The sequence below is a fragment of the Bos indicus genome, chromosome 11 (genome assembly GCF_029378745.1).
Source record: "Bos indicus isolate NIAB-ARS_2022 breed Sahiwal x Tharparkar chromosome 11, NIAB-ARS_B.indTharparkar_mat_pri_1.0, whole genome shotgun sequence".
NCBI classification, from domain to species: Eukaryota; Metazoa; Chordata; class Mammalia; order Artiodactyla; family Bovidae; genus Bos; species Bos indicus.
In genome coordinates, this window is record NC_091770.1 from 5,855,378 (window position 1) to 5,878,727 (window position 23,350).

At 47.0% G+C, this 23,350-nt stretch overlaps 2 protein-coding genes across 3 annotated transcripts in view; one reads left to right on the forward strand and one right to left on the reverse strand.

Annotated features, from left to right (window-relative positions):
* NPAS2 (neuronal PAS domain protein 2) overlaps positions 1–23,350 on the forward strand; it is a 199,286-nt gene that overhangs the window by 135,849 nt on the left and 40,087 nt on the right. For both annotated transcript variants that reach the window (XM_070798303.1, XM_070798304.1), the window contains exons 7-10: positions 552–665; positions 17,737–17,855; positions 18,730–18,812; positions 19,555–19,661. In XM_070798303.1, the coding sequence (XP_070654404.1) occupies positions 552–665; positions 17,737–17,855; positions 18,730–18,812; positions 19,555–19,661 (423 nt within the window). The remainder of the gene's footprint in view (positions 1–551; positions 666–17,736; positions 17,856–18,729; positions 18,813–19,554; positions 19,662–23,350) is intronic.
* LOC109565472 (dynein light chain 1, cytoplasmic-like) lies at positions 20,912–21,272 on the reverse strand (the record flags this gene model as incomplete). Its single annotated transcript, XM_019969412.2, has 1 exon — positions 20,912–21,272. A coding segment is annotated over one exon (273 nt), but the record flags the coding sequence as incomplete, so codon positions are not given.

Genomic DNA, 23,350 nt, shown 5'->3' on the forward strand with positions numbered 1-23,350 from the left:
ATATACATTTGCAGATTTTGCGGAATTTTACAGTTTTTATCAAAATCAGCAACTCGGATAGAAAGCTGGCCTGGTCACTTAATGAAGCGCGTTCTTTGATGATGGTAGCAACAGTGCCTTATACTTATTCAAGCCTTAGTTCCTTTTCCATGAATAATTTGTCCTGTTGTACATCTGATTTTCCTTCAAAGCAAAGCGGAAAGATTAAATTAAAGAGAGCAGCTCTATGTGAGCAGCTTTATTTTAACATACCATATGAAAACGACCAGAACTAATCAATGCCGACAGAACCAACCGCAGACATCTGTGATTAAATTAAGACTAATTGGCTCCGAGTACGGGATGCAAACTATCTATAAACTATGGAGCAGAAAAACCTATGTTGTCAAGGTTATAAAACCATGTCCGAAAGTCAGCTGTAAGGAGACAGCTAGCCCGGCCATGTGTTGACCAAATTCTGTGAGTTTCCCACAATGCCACTTGTTTAGTCTAGAATCATTGGCGTAATGCTTTTATTCCCTTTCTCTCCTTTTTTTCCTCTAACGGCCCAGCTGACAACGATTTAGAGTTTTATTGCCATCTTCTCAGAGGCAGCTTGAACCCAAAGGAATTTCCAACTTATGAATACATAAAATTTGTAGGAAATTTTCGCTCTTACAACAATGGTAAGCATTCATTGTCATACAATTGCGGGGACCTGCCCAGGGGGGCAAGAGTATCGCCGTTGGGGGGAGCAGGGAGAAGATGTGCCTTCCACATTTGCATGTGGATTTCTGTGCTCCAAAGATGTGCTTTTGTTACTCGTAAATGGGTATCGCCCATTCGGGAAGAACACTCCCCCACACCTGTTTATGCCAGCGCAGTAAGTGCCGCCAAAAGGCACGTTATTCATTTATTTATTTTCAGGCTAATGGGGTAGTTCTGTGCTGCGAGAAACAAACAGCAGTTAATAAAGAACAGGCTCAGCCTACGCACAGCTAAACAGGGCTTCACCGGGACGCGGGGATGCATAACCTTGGCGGCTGCATTTTTATCCTCCTTTATACAGAAGTGCCTAGAGCCTGTTTTCATAGCTTCAGTCCGTGGGCCTTCAGGGCTTTCATAGGCCTTCTGGGCTTCCCTGGTGGCTCAGAGGGTAAAGAATCTGCCTGCAAAGCGGAAGACCATGTTTGATTTCTGGGTTGGAAAGACCCCCTGGAAAAGGGAATGGCTATCCACCCTCGTATTCTTGCCTGGGAAATCCTGTGGACAGAGGAGCCCTGGCGGGCTACAGTCTGTGGGGTCGCAAAGAGTCAGACATGACTGAGTGACTAGCTTTTCACAGGGGCCTCGTGTTCAATCTGGGCGTGGTCCTTTTATAAGGAGCCGCCCACCTCCATTAGATGAATTATCAAACCTCATAAGCCAAGCAGTAAAATGATACTTTCTGGAATTACCCAGATAACTCACTGTGTCCAAACTCTCAATTAGACTTAAACCCTCTGTTTTACTTTTGACCCCAAAATGAGAATACAGGCCTGATGCCAGAGATTCAGAAACACAAGCCCCAGCACACAGCCCCCATTGAGGAACCCGGCTTAGGGTGGCCAGTCCTCAAAACCCGACACAAAACACCTAATTTTGAAAGCTCTAGCATTTCATAAAACAGCAAAGATGGGAGGAAAAAACAGAAAGCAGTGTTGATAGGAAATGGTGAAAAGAGAGCAGAGGGAAGGAGAAAGCCCATGGAAACAAATACAGAAAGATGAGGGGCGATGGGAAGGAGGGGTGGGCAGGTGGGTGACAGGGGGACTGATGAAGATGAGGCGTGATGGGAAGGAGGGGTGGGCAGGTGGGTGACAGGGGGACTGATGAAGATGAGGGGCGATGGGAAGGCGGGGTGGGCAGGTGGGTGACGGGGGGACTGATGAAGATGAGGGGCGATGGGAAGGAGGGGTGGGCAGGTGGGTGACAGGGGGACTGATGACCCCCTGACCTGTGCCGCTTCGCTTGCTGTTGGCTCTGACCCATGGTCAAGTCCATCACCCCCATTGAATTAGTCCCAGAGTTTCCAATAGAAGCAGCCAGAGTTGTGACCCTGAGCCCTAATGCTGAGCTCACCAGGATGTCTCCTCCAGTCTCAGAAGATCCCTGTTGTATGTTATTTGCATAAACATACAGAATTTGCTTGAAAGGCTACAACGATTTGCTAAACAGCATAATCCTCCAGGCCCAGCATTCAGGGCTGATTCCTGGATGATGGGCTCCATGGCCAATTTGGGGCCCTTCTGAGAAGCTCCCCCATTCCCAGGGCTCAGGATGTTTGAGTGGTTGGAAGTGGTAGCAGGTCAGCCTTCCCCAGTGTGTGTGTGTGTGTGTGTGTGTGTTAGTTGCTCAGTCATGTCTAACTCTTTGCAATGTTATGAATTGTAGCCCTCCAGCCTCCTTTGTCTATAGGATTCTCCAGGCAAGAATACTGGAGTGGGTTGCCATTCCCTTCTCCAGGGGATCTTCCTGACCCAGGAATCAAACCCAGGTCTCCTTAATTGCAGACGAATTCTTTACCATCTGAGCCACCAGGAAAGCTCCAGGGAACCCCTAAATCTGGGCAAATCAGGGTAAAGCCAAGGCTTGCCCACCTCTAACCTGACTCATCTGAGAGGCTTTCCTGAACCACATGGGATACAAGCGTAGTAAACCACACAACCAAGTAAAGAAACCGACCCAAGAGGTGCCCCATGACAAAGTCAATTTGGTGCCAGCCTGGTGCCCGTGGTTCCCTGGGCAAGGGAGCTTGTTACCGTGCAGATTCCCTGGATGTCGCTGGAAGATTCTAGTTCAGGAGACCTGAGGGTGGGGCTGGGACTGAGCAGAAGGAAAAGAGCCTTGGGATTCATATACCAAGGGACTTTGACTTGGAGAAACTGTCCCTTTGAAATCCGAAAGTCCAATGTTTACATAGGAATTTTTAAAATTTGTTTATTTTTACTGAAGGATAGTTGCTTTACAATATTGGTTTGATTTCTGTCATACATCAACATGAATTAGCCATCGGTGTACATATGTCCCCTCCCTCTTGAACCTCCCTCCTACCTCCTGCCTTTTCCCATCCCTCTAGTTTGTTACAGAGCCCTAGTTTCACTTCCCTGAGTCACACAACAAATTTCCATTGGCTATCTATTTTACGTTTGATAGTGTGTGTGCTTCTATGCTACCCTCTCCAGAGGAACCTGTCTGGCTACAGTTCATGGGGTCTTAAAGGGTCAGACACGACTGAAGCAACGCGCTTCCATGCTACTTTCTCCATTAACCTTACCCTCTCCTTCCTCCCCTAACCCTTGTCCGTAAGTCTGTTCTCTATGTGTACATCTCCATCGCTGCTCTGCATAGGAATTTTAATGACACTCCTCTTGCTTACGGAGCTCTTCCAGACAACTCTGTCCTTGAATTAATATAAGTGTTGGCTTGGATGTTGCTTAAAATGCATGCAGTGGCCATAATGCCACCTGCTGGGGTAGCAGCTTATCCCCACTGGCTGCGTGCAAGGAAGGGCCCCCAGAGTGCCAAGACTATGGAAATTCTGGGATGCTGCTCCCATGTGTCTCCATGACAACAGTGCACATGCTGAATGAAGGGTACCGGGTTGTGATTGGCTGGTGAGCAGTGTTATCCTGTAAATTTACATTTCCATGACTCTCATTAAGAGGCTACTGAACACTGCTTTGAAGTTTCCTGTCATTTATCACATTTTAGAGGGTTTCAGGGCCTGGCTTCATTGAGAATACCTGAGACTTTTCATTTTTTTTAACCAACAAGGTTTTATTTTCAAGTTGAGCAATGTTTGTTTGCCTGAAACAATGTGTGGAAATCATGTGTGATTTTTTTTTTTTTTTTTTGAAACTGTTACTGCTAAAAACACTCAGCACAAAAAGTGGAAAATTTTAAACCAAGGATCTAAAACCAGCGTGTCTTTCCAGAGCCTGCTAAACAAACCAAAGTTAGGGGGTCTTTCTTGAAAAAAGAGTCTCCAAATGTAATTGTGGAAAAGCTGAAGTCTAATTCTCACTCAGATTAAAACAGCAAAATATGTCAGACGAATGAATTTCTGAGATGGAACCCTATGCGATCACCAACATCCAGCCATTTTTTATCTCTCAAGTAAGGCTTAATGTAAGAAACCATTCAAATTTGGTTCTGTAGGTTTACTTGTCAATAAACGTGAAATAATGGAATAATAAAACAGCTCATCTTAGGAAGGTTTCCTTAGCACCAGGCCCTGGGCTCAGTCCTGACATTGGTCATCTCATTGAATCCTGGTAGCAGTCTCTCGAGATTGTCCTAATGGCATTATCCTATATTTTTTAAAATTGAAGAATGGTTGATTTACAATGTTGTATTAGTTTCAGGTGTGCAGCACAGGGATTGAGTGATACATATATGTAGATACAAGTACATCCCAGGTGGTGCTAGGGGTAAAGAAAATCCTCCTGCCAATGCAGGAGATACAAGAGATGCAGATTGGATCCCTGGGTCAGAAAGATCCCCTGGAGAAGGAAATGGCAACCCACTGCAGTATTCTTGCCTGGGAAATCCCATGGACAGAAGAGCCCAGTGGGCCATGGGGTTGCATAGAGTCAAACACAGCTGAGGGACTAAGCACACATATATATGTGCATATATGTATTAAATATGTATGTGTATATATATGAATATTAAAAGTGAAAGTGTTAGGTGCTCAGTCGTGTCCAACTCTTTGGAATCCCATGGACTGCAGCTCACCAGGCTCCTCTGTCCATGGAATTCTCCAAGCAAGAATACTGGAATGGGTAGCTATTCCCTTCTGCAGAGTATCTTCTCAACCCAGGGATTGAACCCAAGTCTCTCACATTTCAGGCAGATTGTTTACCATCTGAGTCACCAGGGAATCCCTATACATGAATATATATATAGATATAGATATATAGATATATATACTTTTTCAGATTCTTTTCCGTTATAGATTATTACAAAATACTGAGTATTATTTTTTGTGCTATACGGTAGGTCCTTGTTGGTTATCTCTTTTATATGCAATAGTGTGTGTATGTTAATCTCAAACTCCTAATTTATTCCTCCCCACCACCAGGTTTCCCCTTTGGTAACCGTAAGTTTGTTTTCTGACTCAGTGAGTCTGTTTTTGTTTTGTAAATAAATTCATTTATATCTTTTTCTTTTTAGATTCCACAGGTGATATCATTTGAGATTTGTCTTTGACTTGGTTCACTCAGTATGATAACCTCTAGGTTCATCCGTGTTGCTGCAAATGGCATTATTTCATTCTTCCTTTGCCTGAGTAGTTTTTTGTTTTTGTTTTTTTGGCTCTGCTGGGTATTCATTGCTGCACAGGTTTTTCTCTAGTTGCAGCAAGTGCGGGCCACCCTCGAGTTGCGACACACAGGCTTCTCACTGCAGCGGCTTCTCATTGTTGCCGAGCGTGGGCTCTAGGGCAGACATCAGTAGATGTGGCGTGTGGGCTCAGTAATTGCAGCTCCCAGGCTCTCGAGTGCAGGCCCAGTAGTTGTGGCACACGGGCGTAGCTGCTTCATGTCATATGGGATCTTCTCGGATCAGGGATTGAACCTGTGTTTCCTGCACTGGCAGGCAGAATCTTTACCACTTAGCCACCAGGGAAGGCTGGGGTGTATGTACCTTTTCAAATTATAGTTTTCTCCAGATATATGGCATCATTCTGTCTTAACAGAGGAGGAAATTGATACACAAAAGAGTTAAGTCTCAAGCGCACAGCTGGGACATGTGGAATCCAGGTTCGGAGCAAATCTAACCCAGAACTCATATTCTTAACTTCAGTGCTTTGCTGCTCCCTACAAATCTAGCTGGAAATTGCACATTTAAATGTAAACACAGGCCTCTCCCTGGCATCTGGCATCCTGTAGGTCCACAGTGTTTGTTCCTGTACACATCCGGTGTCCTGGATATTTAGGCACCAGGATGTTTAAGAGTGCCTTAGACTTAAGTCAAATGCAGACACACAGACATGGCAAGGACTGTGATGAAGGAACAGGCTTATACTCACAGGTCCCTGGACCTGCACACCACGAGACGCTCCAGGGCAGGCCAGGAGCAGAGCAGGCTGATGAAATGTGGGTGAGGGTGAGAGTTTCTGTGGAAAAGAGCAGAGCTTGGGCTTGGCTGGTTTGAATAATTTCAGCAGGCTTTGGGGGGTAAGGGCTTCCCTGGTGGCTCATCAGGAAAGAGTCTGCCTGCCAATGCAGGAGATGAGGGTTCGATCCCCGGATTGGGAATCTCCCCTGGAGAAGGAAATGACAACCCACTCTAGTATTCTTGCCTGGGAAATCCTATGGACAGAGAAGCCTGGTGGGCTGTAGTCCTTGAGGGTCACAAAAGAGCTGGACACGACTGAGCAACCTAACAACTTGGGGTTAAGGGCTGTCCCCATTGCCTGGTCCTGGCGTGATTTGGGCAGGTGGAGAGTGGCTCAGAGTGTGAGAGCGAGATGGAGATGTTTGGTGGGTATGAGCACTGGATGGATTGGTTTGCATCTGAAAAGTACACCAGAAGTGAGAGGTTTACTATCTCTAGGAGTTGTCTGACCCTGAGAGGAGCAGTCCCTCTAGCTCAGCCCTGCCCCCAAATTCAAAACATCAAATACAGAAACATAATTATTATATAGGCCACCCCACGCAACTTCCCCAAGGTCCCAGGCAGGCACAGGGTAAGAGCAATATATAAAGGGTAGAAGGGATGACATCAGTTAACATCAGTTTTATTTTAATCGAATACCTGTTCATACTTTGCGGAGAAGGCAGTGGCACCCCACTCCAGTACTCTTGCCTGGAAAATTCCACGGACGGAGGGGCCTGGTGGGCTGCAGTCCATGGGGTTGCTAAGAGTCGGACATGACTGAGCAACTTCACTTTCCCTTTTCACTTTCACGCATTGAAGAAGGAAATGGCAACCCACTCCAGTGTTCTTGCCTGGAGAATCCCAGGGACGGGGGAGCCTGGTGGGCTGCCGTCTATGGGGTCACATAGAGTCGGACACGACTGAAGCGACTTAGCAGCAGCAGCAGCAGCAGCAGCTCATACTTTGAGGAACTGTGAATATATAGGAAACCCGACTTGGGTCCATTACCATGAAAAGTCCTATTATTTCTGTAGGGCTGACTACTTTGAGGAGCATTGTCTGATTCTATTTGTTTTTTTTAATTTGTGTTTATGTTTATTGAACTTTGGCTGCACTGGGTCTTCACTGATGCGGGCGGGTTTTCTCTGCAATGAGCAGGGCTTGCTTTTCGCTGCAGGCCTGGGCTTCTCGTTGCTGTGGCCTCTCTTGTCGCAGAGCACAGGCTCTAGAGCGCTGGCCCAGTAGTTGTGGTCTGCAGGCTCAGCTGTCCCAAGGCATGTGAGATCTTCCCGGACCAGGGATTGAACCTGTATCCCCTGCATTGGCAGGCAGATTAGCAACCACTGAACCCACAGGAAGTCCCTGGTGAATTCTTTTCTGATGCCTGGAAAGAGGAAGTACTGCATTTACTCACCTGTGGACTCATCACCAGCCTTCCTGGGCCCACACAGTCCATGCCTGGCACATACATATGTATCTGATAGAGGCAGGTTGATGTAGACCGAGGCTCCAAGTCCTCGGCCCTGGACACACAGGCGGTGGGCGAGGAGCCAGGATTTAGGCTAAAGACTTGTGACTCCAGGTGAGCTGAGGACAGAGTACTCCTTGACAGAGCCCAGAGTACCCTCCAGAGATGGAGGGCAGCTTCCTGGAAGGCTCTTGCCATGTCTCTGGCCTTAAACCCAAAGTGAAGTTGAAATCCACTTTCATGTGTGCTGGGTGAAGTGGAGTGTGTACCTTCCGGTGCCCTGTGAGCTGTCTACACGGGCAGGCCTCCTGCCGAGTGCTGAGTGGTCAGGGACGTTGGTCCATTGGCTCCCCATTCAGCTCCCTTCCCACCTGGGCTCTCCAGGTGTTGGGGGGCCAGTGGCCCCCTTCCTGACATCCTTCTCAGGTCCCTCGCTTGCCCCTGCCACCCCACTCCGAGAACTGTCCCTGACACCCTCTCCCAGCCTAGACTAGCTTGTCTCACCAACCGTCTGATGGAACCTAGGCTGACAGGTGCTGACTGCTTCCCCAGGCTTGTATCCACAGGAACCCTCAGGCCTTAAGGCAAAAGGCCCCCAGTGACATGTGTGGAGTGCAGGGCAGGGGAGAAAGGCTGGCACTGAGCCGGAGAGGAGACCCATATGTCATGTCGATGAAGATGCCGTCTGCTTACCTGCTCAGGTCCTCTGGCTCTGTGACCCTGGGAGGCTGGAAGAGGGGCGGGCAGAGCACCCTGGCTCTGTTGACAAGCTTGAACCCTCTAACTGGATATTTCCAGGCTCACACATCCACTGTGCTACATCCCCCCTCCCCCACCCAGGGACACAAATGTACCAACTGTTGCCTAAATGTGCTGTGTGCTAAGTCACTTCGTGTCCAGCTCTTTTGCGACCCCATGGACTGTAGCCAGTCAGGCTTCTCTGTCCATGGAATTTCCCAAGCAAGTATACTGGAGTGGGTTGCCATTCCCTTCTCCAGGGGATCTTCCCAACCCAGGGATGGAAGCCACATTGCTAACATCTCCTGCATTGGCAGGTAGGCTTTTTTTCCTTTTCTTTTCTTTTTACCACTAGAGCCACCTGAGAAGCCCAAATACTTGAGCAAAATGGCATGTCTTGGTCACTCCTTGGGACTCCATCATTTGCCACAGATGTTCTAAGGGACAGAGGGCAGGGCAGACAGGACTTCCCATCTTTAACCTAGATTTTTAATCACTGTGAAGACCGCTGTGTCAGGAAATGAGATGAGAAAGTATCAGTCATTTTCTTCGAATTGTTTCATTTGGGGGCAGTTTCTATCCTACTCCGTGAGAAGCTTCCAGAAGGAATCTGAGCTGGGCAATAGAACCGCTTGTCTCATCCTGTCCCCATAAAAAGTCCACTCTGTGACCCTGGCCCCGTGGCTTGGAGCCCCGGGGTGAACTGTTGGTCAGAGCAGCCTCCGGGCCACCTCTGCTCTGCCCACTGTTTCCAGAATAGAGTTGAAACAAAATCACTTCATCTGGGGCTATGTTTGTCTGGTCACAGATTTTTTTTTTTTAATGCTTCAAATAAATACCCCCCCAACCCCTAACCAAGCCCTGCTGCCCAGCCCTACATACTGACTGGGGAGGAACTGCCCCGGTGAGTTTCAAAGGTGTAGGAGTAGTCTTTGCTGGAAGGGGTCCTAAAAGGCAGGTCCCAGTTCCTGAAAGAACTTGATGCTAGGAAGTAGGCTGTCCTCCCTGGGAGCCCAGCCTCCACCCCCAGATTTGGATCTCACTGTGCTTCGGACTGAAATCCAGAAAGCAGTGTTTCAGAAGTGGCTGGTACAGCTAGCTCCAAATAGGTCATCCTCAGCAAACATTCCACTCTGGGTTTTCCACAAACCACACGGCAGAGGGTGCAAGTTTCCCTGCCCTCATTTCACCTACTCCCCTCTAACCATGGGGCTTCCCGGATGGCGCTAGAGATAAAGAACTTGTCTGCCAATGCAGAAGACATAAGGGACGCAGGTTCCATCCCTGGGTTGGGAAGATCCCCTGGAGAAGGGCATGGCAACCTACTCCAGTGTTCTTTGCCTGGAGAATCCTATGGACAGAGGAGCCTGGTGAGCTACAGTCCATGGAGTTGCAAAGAACTGGACACGACTGAAGCAACTTGTCAGGCACTCTCACCACACAAACAGATTTGAAATGCTGGCAGCAGTGCATGCTTTCCAGCTTTCGACACTTGATGCCGGTCTGCTCCGTGGGGTTTCTGTAGGTTGCCTCCTTTTCTGCCTTTGCGGTTTGGGGATTTTCGTTTCTTTGGTTTTTGGTTTTTCTCCTGAGCTGAACTAATTGAGACATCTCAGTGAAGGCAACCAGCCACCTGCCCGCCAGACCTCACTGGTAGTGGGGACGTGCATTTCACACTAAAGGACAGCTTCCTGGAGGGAAGTCTGATCTCTCTGTCCCAGGCCCCCAAGAGTAAGAAACAGTATCCCTTCCACTGCACAGGGATGTACAGCATCCTTCTCCGGAAAGATCAGTGCTGCCAGATTAGATTGCAAAGGAATCAAGTTCACAATCAAGAACAAATTGTTACCCAAGGGCATCGTCCTGTGTGCGCATCTAATAAGATGGAGTGGTGAGGAATGGTCAGAACCACTATTAGCCCCATCTCTCTGCTTATTTCAGCCCTGACTGCAGGGAACTTTGTACGGGTTGTGCAATAATTGTGATTAAAACACACAAAAGATATGCACTTGGAGGATGGGACGAGGGCCTGTTCACTTCCCCAAGCACCCTATGATGAGGCCAACCATCTGGGGGAGATCTTGTTTATACCCTCACAAGTTTCTGGCCCTGAGAAATATTCCTTTTAATTGATGAATACCAGGAGAGAGGAGAAACTCAATTAAGACTTATATTTGCCCATTAGGTGATTTTTTTTTTTCAGTCCAGCACACTGCAGACCCCCGGCTCCCTCGTGTGGCTCTCAGTCTTTCTCTGATATCATTTTTCCACATGCCAGACAGAACTGGCAGAAGAAAAAGAAGAAACCACGCATTACCCCCAGCAGGTTGGGTGGTGGTCCAGGCTAAAAACCACACAGCATTCTTTTGCCGCTGCTCTGAGAGCCCGGTCCACTTTTTACAGCACATCATGGGAAGGATGCTGTGAAGAGAGAAAGAGAGTCTGGAAAGAGCAAGTAATTAGCAGGACATGATTTCTCATGAAAGTGCAGAAAAATTCCCTCCACATTGTAACACTCCAGCCCGAACGTTGTGGATGTTCATCACAAATGAAACTTAGGGACCTCATTGTTCCTTTAACAAACCTCCTCACTGTCTGTTTCATGTCTTCCCAGACACCTACCAGCTTTTTTTTCGTTTGTTCCAAGAAGTGCGGGGAAAACTATTTGTCACTCTGCTTGTATACTTATGGGCTTCCCTGGTGGCACAGTGGTGAAGAATCCACCTGCTGATGCAGGAGACACAAGAGACACACTTTCGATCCCTGAGTTGGGAAGATCTCCTGGAGAAGGAAATGGCGACTCACTCCAGTATTCTTGCCTGGAAAATTCCATGAACAGAAGAACCTGGTGGGCTATATTCCATGGGGCTGCAAAGAGTCGGACATGACTGAGCAACTACGCACACACATTTTCGTGCTATTGGGCTTCCTGGGTGGCTGAGACGGTAAAGAATCCACTTGCAATGTGGAAGACCCAGGTTCAGTCACTGGGCTGGGAAGATCCTCTGGAGGAGGGAATGGCAACCCACTCCAGTATTCTTGCCTGGAGAATCCTATGGACAGAGGAGCCTAGAGGGCTGTAGTCCATGGGGTTGCAAAGAGTCAGACACAACTGAGCAGCTAACACTTGTGGACTATTACTGTGTTTTCCTACAGTTACTGCAACTAAGTTATCGTCGGCAGGCCATCTCTGATCCAGATTCTCCACGGTGCCGTCCTGATGGCCCAATAGATGCTGAGGAGACAAGTTCCTCTTTCTCTCTTTCTTACTTGGCTGACCCTCCCTGTCACCCACTTCCTCCACCTTGCCCTTCGGAAGCAAGTTCTTGTCCTGCCACCCCCCTGAGGTCTCCCTGCCCCCACAGCATCCTTATCTCCTTGTCATGACTGATTTGGGGGGCTCACCTCTGTCATCAGGCAGACTGGGAAGACAACCCCAGATGCCAAGACATCATCATTCTTTTTTTTTTTAAATTTTTTATTATTAATTGGAGGATAATTGCTTTACAATATTGGGGTGGTTTCTGTTATACACCAACATGAATCACCATAGGTATACATACATCCCCTCCCCCTTGAACTTCCCCCCCATTCCCCTTCCTATCCCACATCCCTGGGCTGACACAGAGCACCGGGTTAGAGCTCCCTGCATCATGCAGCAAACTCCTGCCGGCTGTCTGTCTTACAGATGGTGGTGCGTGTGTTTAGATGCTCCTCTCTCAGTCCATCCCCTCCTCTCCTTCCACACCGTTTCCATAAGTCTGTTCTCTAGTTTGCGCCTCCACTGCTGCCCTGCAGACAGGTTCACCCTTCTAGACTCCCTGTATATGCACTAATATTGTCCTCCATTGAACCTTGGGGTTCTCTTGGTTTTGAAATCCTGAGAATTTGAGCCCAAGGAAAAATTCTTTCAGGATCTCTGAAATCAGAGACTTCAGTGCTGAACGATCCGTGAGCAAAGAAGGGACTTGATAACCCCTTGATCCTTTCAACATCCTGCATCTCCCCAAGCATGAGGCCCATGACAGGTGCCTGGCTGTTTTCCACAGAGCCGTGATGCCTGTGCGTGCTGGTTTACGGCTGCTTCTCACCCAGGTGTCCTTCTGACCAGTGTTAATGCCTCAGAGGGCAGTGAGCCAGCCCGAGCACCCTGGAACCAGAACCGTGTTGTGGGCCAGCCGCCCACAGCCCACAGGCCACCAGCAGCAGCAGGCTGGGCTGCGGAAGGGAAGTCTCAAGGGAAGTCTCAACCAGGAGTCTCAAGGTCTGCGCATCAATTGCTGGTTAGGATCTGAAGGTCTCTTCCCAGATTGGACTTTAAGCTGTGGTGCAGTGTGAGGTGGAAGATCATCTCGAGAGAGAGTCATTGAGTAAACGTGTGGGCAAGACTCCTGCTCAGAGCTGGAGACAGAACCAGCCCCACCCAAACCCCACCACTGCCCCAGTTCCCACTGTGGGGAAAGCTAGCTATTCAGCTTTGGGTTTTTGATTAAGATCACTTATTTTTCTGATACTATAGGAGTTATTTATTCACTATACACAGAACACATTGTTGTTTAGTTGCTAAGTCATGTCCGACTCTGTGACCCCATGGACTGTAGCCCGCCAGGCTCCTCTGTCCATGGGATTCTCCAGGCAAGAATACTGGAGTGGGGTGCCATTTCCTCCTCCAGGGGATCTTTCTGACCCAGGAATCGATCCCACATCTCCTGACTGGCAGATGGATTCTTTACCACAGAGCCAGCAAGGAAGCCCATACACAGAACATGTCCCCTATAAAATGTACAGAAAATAACTAAAAAATATAATTTGGTGAACATGTTCTCAGTTAGAGAACATACTGATACTAAATCAGTTGGGAATAATTGTTTTCCTCAAAATAATCTAGTTATAGTACCCAGAGTCTCCTTTACATCTGATGCAAAGTTCAGAGGGGCTTCCCTGCTAGCTCAGTTGGTAAAGAATCTGTCTGCAATGAAGAAGACCTGGGTTCAATTCCTGGGTAGGGAAGATCCCCTGGAGAAGGAAATGGTTACCCACTCCAGTATTCTTGCCTGAAGAATCCCATGGACAGAGGAGTCTGGCAGGCTACAATCCATGGGGTCGCAAGAGTCAGACATGACTTGGCGACTAAACCACCAAACCACCACCACCAAAGTTCAGTACTGATTTGGGGGACTATTTCCTAATATGTTGTATGAGGAGGCAGAGTTCACAATTAAATATGACTCTAGTACGTTACACAGAAGACCTGGGTTCGATCCCTGGATCAGGAAGATCTTCTGGAGAAGGGAATGGCAATCGATTCCAGTATTCTTGCCTGGAGAATTCCATGCAGCCTGGTGGGCTACAGTCCCTGGGATCACAAAGAGTCAGACACGACTGACCAACTAACACTACTACTAATATATTACAGTCCCTGCACACAAGAAATCGGTTTGTTACAGATGAAAACAAGTCATTCTTTGATTATTTGTGTTAATGGGATGCAAAGAAATACTGGGTAATTTTAAATGGCAAATAACCACAAAATGACTTATCTTTTGATAGTGTACTGGGTTTTATTATTATACAGGATATAAATGGGGTAAGATGTTTTTGTGAATAATACATCTCAAACAAAACAATGAAAATGAGGCCACCCTGCAATGATTCACAGGATTGTACTCAGACCACTGTTGACTAACTCTGGGATGTGGGGCAGGAATTAATCACTTCCGTGTCTGTCGTCGGTTAGTGCTGTGTGTTTGCTGGTGGCAGGGAAAGGAGAAGTCTGGAAAGGGACACAAATCTGATAAGACAGGACTTTGCCTTCCTTGAGTGGTGAATCCTTTTGAGAGGCTCTCGAAGCCAAGTGTAATTAGATCTATTTTTTCCTCTGACTAAAGTTGAAACAACTAATTAAGTCCTTAATTAATGTTTTTCAACCACCTTGGGAAGTGCCAGAGAAGTTACTCTAAGTGTTCTCTATTACTCAGAGGTCCCTGGGCACAGCCTCCTTCTGTTGACTCTAGAATATGTGAGAAAGCTCATGCTGGGAGGACAAGTCATTTCAGAGGCTTTCAGTTCACAAAACGAGGACAGTGTCTTCTTCCCCCTGGTTTCCCCCAAGCTTTTCTCCTTGCCCTCTGTTACAACTTCATCTTCATTTATTTTCACCTTTGCTCAAGACTTCATCTGCTTAAGGCTTCTGGGGGTGGAAGCTTGTTTAGAAAAGGAGTTTGTTCAGTTTCAAGCCCCTCTGTAAAGTATCCAACTTATCAAGTGCAGACTCTGAGCAATCATGAGACGTCCCTCCTGGGGTGCATTTTCTTCTTTAAAGCCTTCAAAGTGATAAGACGACTGGTAAAAACCACCTTGGGAGGCAGTCAGGCCAATGGCAAGGTCTGCAAAACACCCACTTCTTTTCCACTATCTGAGGCTCTACCCCTTGAAGAAGTTATCGGGGGCTGGCATTCACTACCCCTTCCTCCTCACAGTAAATCACCCAGGGAGGTGCTTACTGACATGAATTTAGCAGTCGAAAAGGTCACTCAAGCTAGTCTGTGGTTTGTGTGTGTGCAGGCTATTGTCTGACTCTGCAACCCCATGAACTGTAGCCCACCAGGCTCCTCTGTCCATGGAATTCTCCAGGCGAGAATACTGGAGTGGGTTGCCATTTCCTACTCCAGGGGATCTTCCCAACCCAGGGATCAAACTATGTCTCCTGGCCCAGGCAGGCAGATTCCTTATCACTGCAGCACTGGGAAGACCAGGTCATAGTGTAGAGAGTTTCTCTTAAATTCTTGGGATGTCCTCAGATGTTCGTTTGGAAGGTCCTGCTATTCTGAAAGAGAAGAGAGGATTTTATTAGGTTTTAATCTGGCAGGCAATGTCTCTAGATTCAGGCAGAGAGGATCTTTCACATCTGGGAAATTTTTAAATGTCCTTTTTTAATGACCAGATGTTCACATCTGCAGACCCTTCCCTTGTGTGGGCTTGTTCTCCTTTCCCTTGGTGACTTCCTTGGCCCACCCGACAAATTAATCTGCAATGATCTAAGCCAGAGACCGACAGATGTAAATTCTCTCGGGCCCACTCTGTTTTGTTTTCCTCACTTTATATTCGTGTTTGGAAACATTTATTAGTATTTATGTGAAGGCATTCAGAGACTATGTTTGGTAAAATGAGTGTGTTCCTGTTGGTGGGTAGCCGACCACTGTAGATAGAAGATCTAGTATAGATGGATTCACTTAGAAACCTGTAAACATAGAAAACAAAAAATTACTGGAAAGCCAAAGAGCGTCTTACAGATTTCTTTTCAGAAAACAGTTTTATGATGTTCTCAAATTGGAAAACATGGCTCTGTCTGAATCTACAAGCTCAGAAATATGCAGGATATAATCCACTACATTTTAAAAAGAAAGAGGTAATGTAGATTATCTAGAATAATAATCCTCAACCCTGGCTGCATGTTAGTAAATTGGGGGAGGTTTTTTGTTTTTTTAAAGAAACATTTTAGGGACTTTCCCTGTCCACGGTTAAGCTTTGACCTTCCAGTCCAGGGGTGCAGGTTTGATCCCTGGCTGGGGAACTAATATCCTAGGTGCCTCTTGACCAAAAAAAAAAAAAAAAAAAAATCAAAACATACAACAGAAGTAATATTGTAACAAATTCGATAAAAACTTTAAGAAAATAAAGAAAAAATTTAATTTTTTTACTGACTTTTTAAGACCCAATTTTATTTTATTTTTTAAAATGTTTTGGCCGCATGGCGTGCAGGATCTTAGTTCCTGATCAAACCCACGACCCCTGCATTGAAAGTGTGGGATCCTAACCACTGGACCACCAGGGAAGTCTCTGGGGAAACTTCATAAAGTGTTGCTGCCCAGGCTTCACCCCGAGTTTCTGAAGTAGCTGATCTGGGCTGGGGGCAATCGTGTATCTGGTTCTGGGGAATCTGGAGAGAATTCCGTGTACCTGATAGGTTGACGTTTCTCCTATTGAACTCTTTCTTCCACCCACCAAACTCCACTGAAAAGAGCAAGAAGTTTTCTCTGGAAGGTGAAGCCGTTTTTCACAGTCACCCTGAAGACAGGTGTACTGCTCCTATGGAGATGGCTAGTAATGCCAAGTGGTATCTCCCCCAGGCCTCTGGGGGCCTGGCCTCAGCATCATGGTGGGCTGGAGCCCAGAACAGCCCCTTCTCGGTCCTGTTAGAACCAGGGCTTGAAGTCCTAAGACCTGGGTGGAAACCCTGCTCCACCATTTCAACTCTGAGTGAGCTCAGTTGATATACACAAGCCTCCTAGACCTTGGGTTCCTCATTTATATAAGGATAAGGAAAGCCAGCCTTCCCGGCCTGTGAGAACACATAAGACACAATGAATGGGTTTTGTCACCTGGGCAGTGAGTTCTATTGTGGATGCTGTGTAACTGGGGAGGTCACTGTGAATCCTGAGCTATCTCCTCAGTCAAATCTTGCATCAACCTGGGCTCTGAGGTGGTTCAGGGCACAATCTCTTGAATCCCAGGTAGGCCAACCCAGGGTCAAGACCCACTAGTTCCCCTGTAGTAGTAGTAGTATTGGTTACTTAGTCATGTCCAGCTCTTTGTGACTCAGTGGACTATAGCTCATGCTCAACCAGGCTCCTCTGTCCATGGGATTCTCCAGGCAAGAATACTGGAGGGGGTAGCATTCCCTTCTCCAGGGGATCTCCTCAACCCAGGGATCGAACCTGGGTGTCCTGCATTGCAGGCAGATTCTTTACCCTCTGAGCCACCATACTTCCCCTGAGCCCATCAGTATCAGAACACCATCTAACAATGCAGCTCACCCTCAAGACACAAGCTGATGTGTGCGTCCAGACCCTCCTGCATTGTGGGGCTGTGTGCTGGTCTGGCAGAGGATTTTTTCCCAGCGCAGTAACCTCCATGGCTGCAGGACTAGTGGCAGTGGGAGGCAGAGTTGTGTGTTGTTGTTTAGTCACTACGTCACGTCCGACTCTCTGTGACCCCATGGACGGTAGCCCACCAGGGTCCTCTGTCCATGGGATTTTCCAGGCAAGAATACTGGAGTGGGTTGCCATTTCCTCCTCCAGGGGATCTTCCTGACCTAGGGATCGAACCCACATCTCCTGCACTGGCAGGTGGATTCTTTACACTGAGCCACCTGGGAAGCCCTAGTTGTGCGTTACTGACTCAAATTCCAGCTCTGTCTGGCCTTGTGCCCAATGCTTCCCAGTCTGAGCCTCAGGTTCCCATACAGTGGGGGTAAGAATAGCACTTGACATCCCCAAGTTGCTGTGAGAATGAAACGGCTGATGGACCTGAGGCCGCTCGGTGGTGCCCGGCGGGGCTGGCCCCACACCATCTAGGGCTGACCTCACACCAGCTAGGGCTGACCTGTGTCTCCTCCCCTCCACCAGTGCCCAGCCCCTCTTGTAATGGCTTTGATGGCGCCCTTTCAAGGCCCTGCCGAGTGCCCTTGGGGAAGGAAGTCTGCTTCATCGCCACCGTTCGCCTGGCCACACCACAGTTCTTAAAGGCAAGTACCCAGAGAGGATTTATCTTGCAGAACAAATACCCCCAAGTCACCTTGTGTGGCAGGTAATTCCTTGTCTTTCTGTGAAAGAAGATTTCAATGAGCTCATCACCGACTCTGAGAATGTTCAGTATCTGATTTCTGTACAGCAACAGCCCCACAAACTCTTTCCCCAAGCCTCAGTTTCCTAAAAATACCAGAGCGGGTAGCCATTCCCTTCTCCAGGGGATCTTCCTGACACAGAAATCAAATCCAGGTCTCCCAGATTGCAGGCACAGTCTTTACCTGGAAAGCCCCTCTTTCGGACTTCATGGACTGTAGCCCGCCAGTGTCCTCTGTCCATGGGATTCTCCAGGCAAGAATACTGGAGTGGGTAGCCATGCCCTCCTTGAGGGGATTTTGTTTGAAGGCAGTGAATCACGGGGGCAGAAAAGGGTCTTCCAGAACTCCATAAACCTTCCTACTCTTCACATGTATGTTGACACCAATCAGCGCAGGCAGAGGTAAAACCTGTCAGACAGTGCTCCGGACTCCCGTCTGTAATTTCTTTCCCTTGGATGGGGTGAATGTTGAGTTAAGTTACTCATTCAAATTCAGATGAAAAGCCATTTTCCATGTGTTTACCACATGTCTAGATGATAGGAAGGGAGGGGTATGACATTCTGGCTCTCAGACCTTTTTCCCCAGCTCGTGAAATAAATTTAGCAGCCGCTAATACCGAAATTAGCTGCTGATGAGGAGGTTTGGTCCAACACAACTTGGAAACTCGCTCTAAGTGCTTTTCACTTCTGTTGCCGACCATGTGTTCTTGACACAACCAGGGGTGGGGGTGAGAATCTGGCACCCCGAGTCATATTTTTCCTCCCTTTCAATACAGGAAATGTGCATCGTTGACGAACCTTTAGAGGAATTCACTTCAAGGCATAGCTTGGAATGGAAATTTTTATTTCTGGATCACAGGTTTGTGAAAAGAAAAACACATTTGGGTTGGGTGCTTTTTCAAGCGCTTATTTCCAGGAGCCAGGCTCTCCTTGGGGGACAGAATTCAGACCTGGTCCTCTCTCGTGGTGGGGAAAGTGCTTGCTGGCCAAAGGGCTGGGATCTCCCTCCACTGCGTTTGTCCCATCTATGGATATGTCCTGGGTTGGGTCAGAGCATCTCAGGAGAGCCACACACCCCCGCTGGAGACATCTCTGGGACACCCCCACCTGCCCCACCCCCATCCCACTCAGGACCCTCACCAGCTCCCATTAGGCAAGGCAAGATGTGAAGGAAGCTCTCATTTTATTTCCTTCAACACCCTTCCGTCCCTTTAGACCAATCTTCTTTCTTTCTTGTGTTACATTTTTTCACAGTTGAAGAACTAACAATCTCCCCTTCCTGCCCTTTGATTTTTTTTATGACACTTTAGAATTGGGCTGACTCCATGCATAGCTGTTTTTAATTATTCAGCAGTAATAACATTTGTGATCACTGGGGCCAGTTTAGGTCGAGGGAACCAAGGGTCTAATGCCAAAAAATGTGAGCACTTTGGAAAACACCGCCTCTCTGGTTTTGACCATTGCCAAATGGTTTTTTCTGTGTTTATTCTTGAGAAATGAGGCCCCTGGGTTGATCAAGAAACATGCAAACTGCCCCTGGATTGGCCACTACAGGAAGCCCGCAGGGCTGATGAAGACCCCCCTACCAACTGTCCTTGCAGAGCCCCTCCTATCATAGGGTACCTGCCTTTTGAAGTCCTGGGAACCTCAGGCTACGACTACTACCACGTGGATGACCTGGAGCTCCTAGCTAGGTGCCACCAGCACCGTGAGTAACCCTGCCAACCACCCAGCTCCCCTCCTGAGGACCTCCATTCTCTCCCTGCAGCCCTGACAGTGGGACTCGTAGGCTCTGCCAGTTGACGCATTACTTGGTTCCTTCTGAGGCCAAGAATTTTGCCCTCTCTGAGATGATCAAGTTGTGGTCCTTGTTGGGGATCCTTGTCTAGATTCCCCTGTGTTTTGTTTGCACCTGGAATTGACTTTGATCTGTGTGCTTCCTCCCCCAGCCCCTTCCCAGCTCCCCTCAGCAATGCAAACTATTTGATCTTTTTTTGCTTTTTAAATAGTCTGATAACTATTATTTTATTTATTTATTTGGGGGCTTTCTCTAGTTATGGCAAGCGGGGGCTACTCTCTAGCTGTGGTACTCGGACTTCTCATTTCGGTGGCTTCTCTGGTTGCAGAGCACAGGCTCTTGGGCACACAGGCTTCAGTAGTTGCGGCTCTTGGAGCTTAATTGCCCGTGGCATGTGGAATCTTCCCAGACCAGGGATCAAACCTGTGTCCCCTGCATTGGCAGGTAGATTCTTAATCACTGGACCACCAGGGAAGTCCCACAAATATTATTTTACTGGCAGATTCAGTGACTCCTTTTGTCGCTTTGGTCTCCTGTTTAGGCTTTCTCTTGACCGCTAGCATGTAAAGAGGAGCTAAAATCCAGGCACTGAGACAGTGCACCCCAGCTGCTCCTCTTTCCTGGACCCGTGGTCCAGCTTTCTGCCCTGCCCAGGCCTAACCCAGCAGCATCTGTGTGTACTGGGTACCCCCAAGGAAGCCGCAACTTAACCATAGGAGCCCTGCGTGGTGGTGTGCAGTGGAAGCCCCTGTGGCTGATCCTCTGTATAGAGCCATGTAGACCAAGGATGCTTAGCTGGCTGGCAGCCAGAGCATCCATCCAGAGGCTGCTGGCTGTCAGGTCTGTTTTCAGTCCAGTTCTCCCAGCGTCTGGATGGTCTCTCCCACAACTCCAAAGACAGGTCCAGCTGCAGCAGGATGGTGAGCCCCAGGAAAACCAGGGCTTTTTTTTTTTTTTTTATGCACACTTCTTCAACAGATTTATTTCTTTAAAGGAATGGATTTTGAAGAGAAAAAACATGGGGCAGAGAGGTATGAATAGAAAATAAATACAAATGTAAGATGTTTTGCTAATTGCTTAATAACCACAAACTAGTACAGAGAATGGCCTGTACAAAACACCATAAAGGTTCAAAGATGGAGGAGTTCCCTGAGGCAAGGCTGAAGACCACAGTCTCTGGTATTTGGAATTTAGGCTGCAGTCCTTGTTTTTGGATGGATCACTGGCTGTGTGGCACAGTCCATGCCTTTAACCAGATTTGAACAGGAGAATGGCCACTTGGCCCAGGTAGGAGTAGATGAAGTGTTTGGTTTCATGTGTCACATAACTACCGAAGTTCCTCCCCATGATGCAGTGCCAGGTGGGGTTGTGCTTCTTGTCAAACTTCTTCTTGATATGGGTCGCAATGTCGTTCTCTATATTATATTTCTCCAGTGCCTGAATTGCACACTCCACCAAGTCCTGTTGCATCTCCTCCAACATATCAGCGTTCTTGATCGTGGCCTTTTTGGTCACACATGGTTAACAAGGAGCAGGGGCTGGCCGACTGCAACGGTCTCCTAGGGGAGGGGCTCATGAAGTGCATGCCCAAATAGAGAGGCCGTCGCTACCAAAGCTGTGGCACATCTCGAAAACCACGGCTTCTTTTTTTTTTTTTTTAACTTTACAATATTGTATTGGTTTTGCCATACATTGACATGAATCCGCCATGGGTGTACATGTGTTCCCCATCCTGAACCCCCCTCCCAGCTCTCTCCCCATCCCATCCCTCTGGGTCATCCCAGTGCACCAGCCCCAAGCACTCTGTATCATGCATCAAACCTGGACTGGCAATTCGTTTCACATGTGATAATTTACATGTTTTAATGCCATTCTCCCAAATCATCCCCCCCTCCCTCTCCCACAGAGTCCAAAAGACTGTTCTATACATCTGTGTCTCTTTTGCTGTCTCGCATACAGGGTTATCCTTACCATCTTTCTAAATTCCATATATATGCGTTAGTATACTGTATTGGTGTTTTTCTTTCTGGCTTACTTCAATCTGTATAATAGGCTCCAGTTTCATCCACCTCATTAGAACTGATTCAAATGTATTCTTTTTAATGGCTGAGTAATATTCCATTGTGTATATGTACCACAGCTTTCTTATCTATTCATCTGCTGATGGACATCTAGGTTGCTTCCATGTCCTGGCTATTATAAACAGTGCTGCGATGAACATTGGAGTACACATGTCTCTTTCAGTTCTGGTTTCCTCAGTGTGTATGCCCAGCAGTGGGATTGCTGGATCATAAGGCAGTTCTATTTCCAGTTTTTTAAGGAATCTCCACACTGTTCTCCATAGTGCTGTACTAGTTTGCATTCCCACCAACAGTGTAAGAGGGTTCCCTTTTCTCCACACCCTCTTCAGCATTTATTGCTTGTAGACTTTTGGATAGCAGCCATTCTGACTGGTGTGAAATGGTACCTCATTGTGGTTTTGATTTGCATTTCTCTGATAATGAGTGATGTTGAGCATCTTTTTATGTGTTTGTTAGCCATCTGTATGTCTTCTTTAGAGAAATGTCTGTTTAGTTCTTTGGCCCATTTTTTGATTGGGTCGTTTATTTTTCTGGAACTGAGCTGCAGGAGTTGCTTGTATATTTTTGAGATTAATTCTTTGTCCATTGCTTCATTTGCTATTATTTTCTCCCATTCTGAAGGCTGTTTTTCACCTTGCTTATAGTTTCCTTTGTTGTGCAGAAGCTTTTAAGTTTAATTAGGTCCCATTTGTTTATTTTTGCTTTTATTTCCAATATTCTGGGAGGTGGGTCATAGAGGATCCTGCTGTGGTTTATGTCGGAGAGTGTTTTGCCTATGTTTTCATCTAGAAGTTTTATAGTTTCTGGTCTTACATTTAGATCTTTAATCCATTTTGAGTTTGTTTTTGTGTATGGTGTTAGAAAGTGATCTAGTTTCATTCTTTTACAAGTGGTTGACCAGTTTTCCCAGCACCACTTGTTAAAGAGATTGTCTTTTCTCCATTGTATATTCTTGCCTCCTTTGTCAAAGATAAGGTGTCCATAGGTGCATGGGTTTATTTCTGGTCTTTCTATTTTGTTCCATTGATCTATATTTCTGTCTTTGTGCCAGTACATACTGTTTTGATGACTGTGGCTTTGTAGTAGAGCCTGAAGTCAGGCAGGTTGATTCCTCCAGTTCCATTCTTCTTTCTCAAGATTGCTTTGGCTATTTGAGGTTTTTTGTATTTCCATGCAAATTGTGAAATTATTTGTTCTAGTTCTCTGAAAAATACTGTTGGTAGCCTGATAGGGATTGCACTGAATCTAAAGATTGCTTTGAATCTATAGATTGCTTTGGGTAGTATACTCATTTTCACTATATTGATTCTTCTGATCCATGAACACGGTATATTTCTCCATCTATTTGTGTCCTCTTTGACTTCTTTCTCCAGTGTTTTATAGTTTTCTATATATAAGTCTTTTGTTTCTTTAGGTAGATATATTCCTAAGTATTTTATTCTTTTCATTGCAATGGTGAATGGAACTATTGCCTTAATTAAACTCCCAGTTGAAGATTCTGCCTGGATTTAAGGCTCT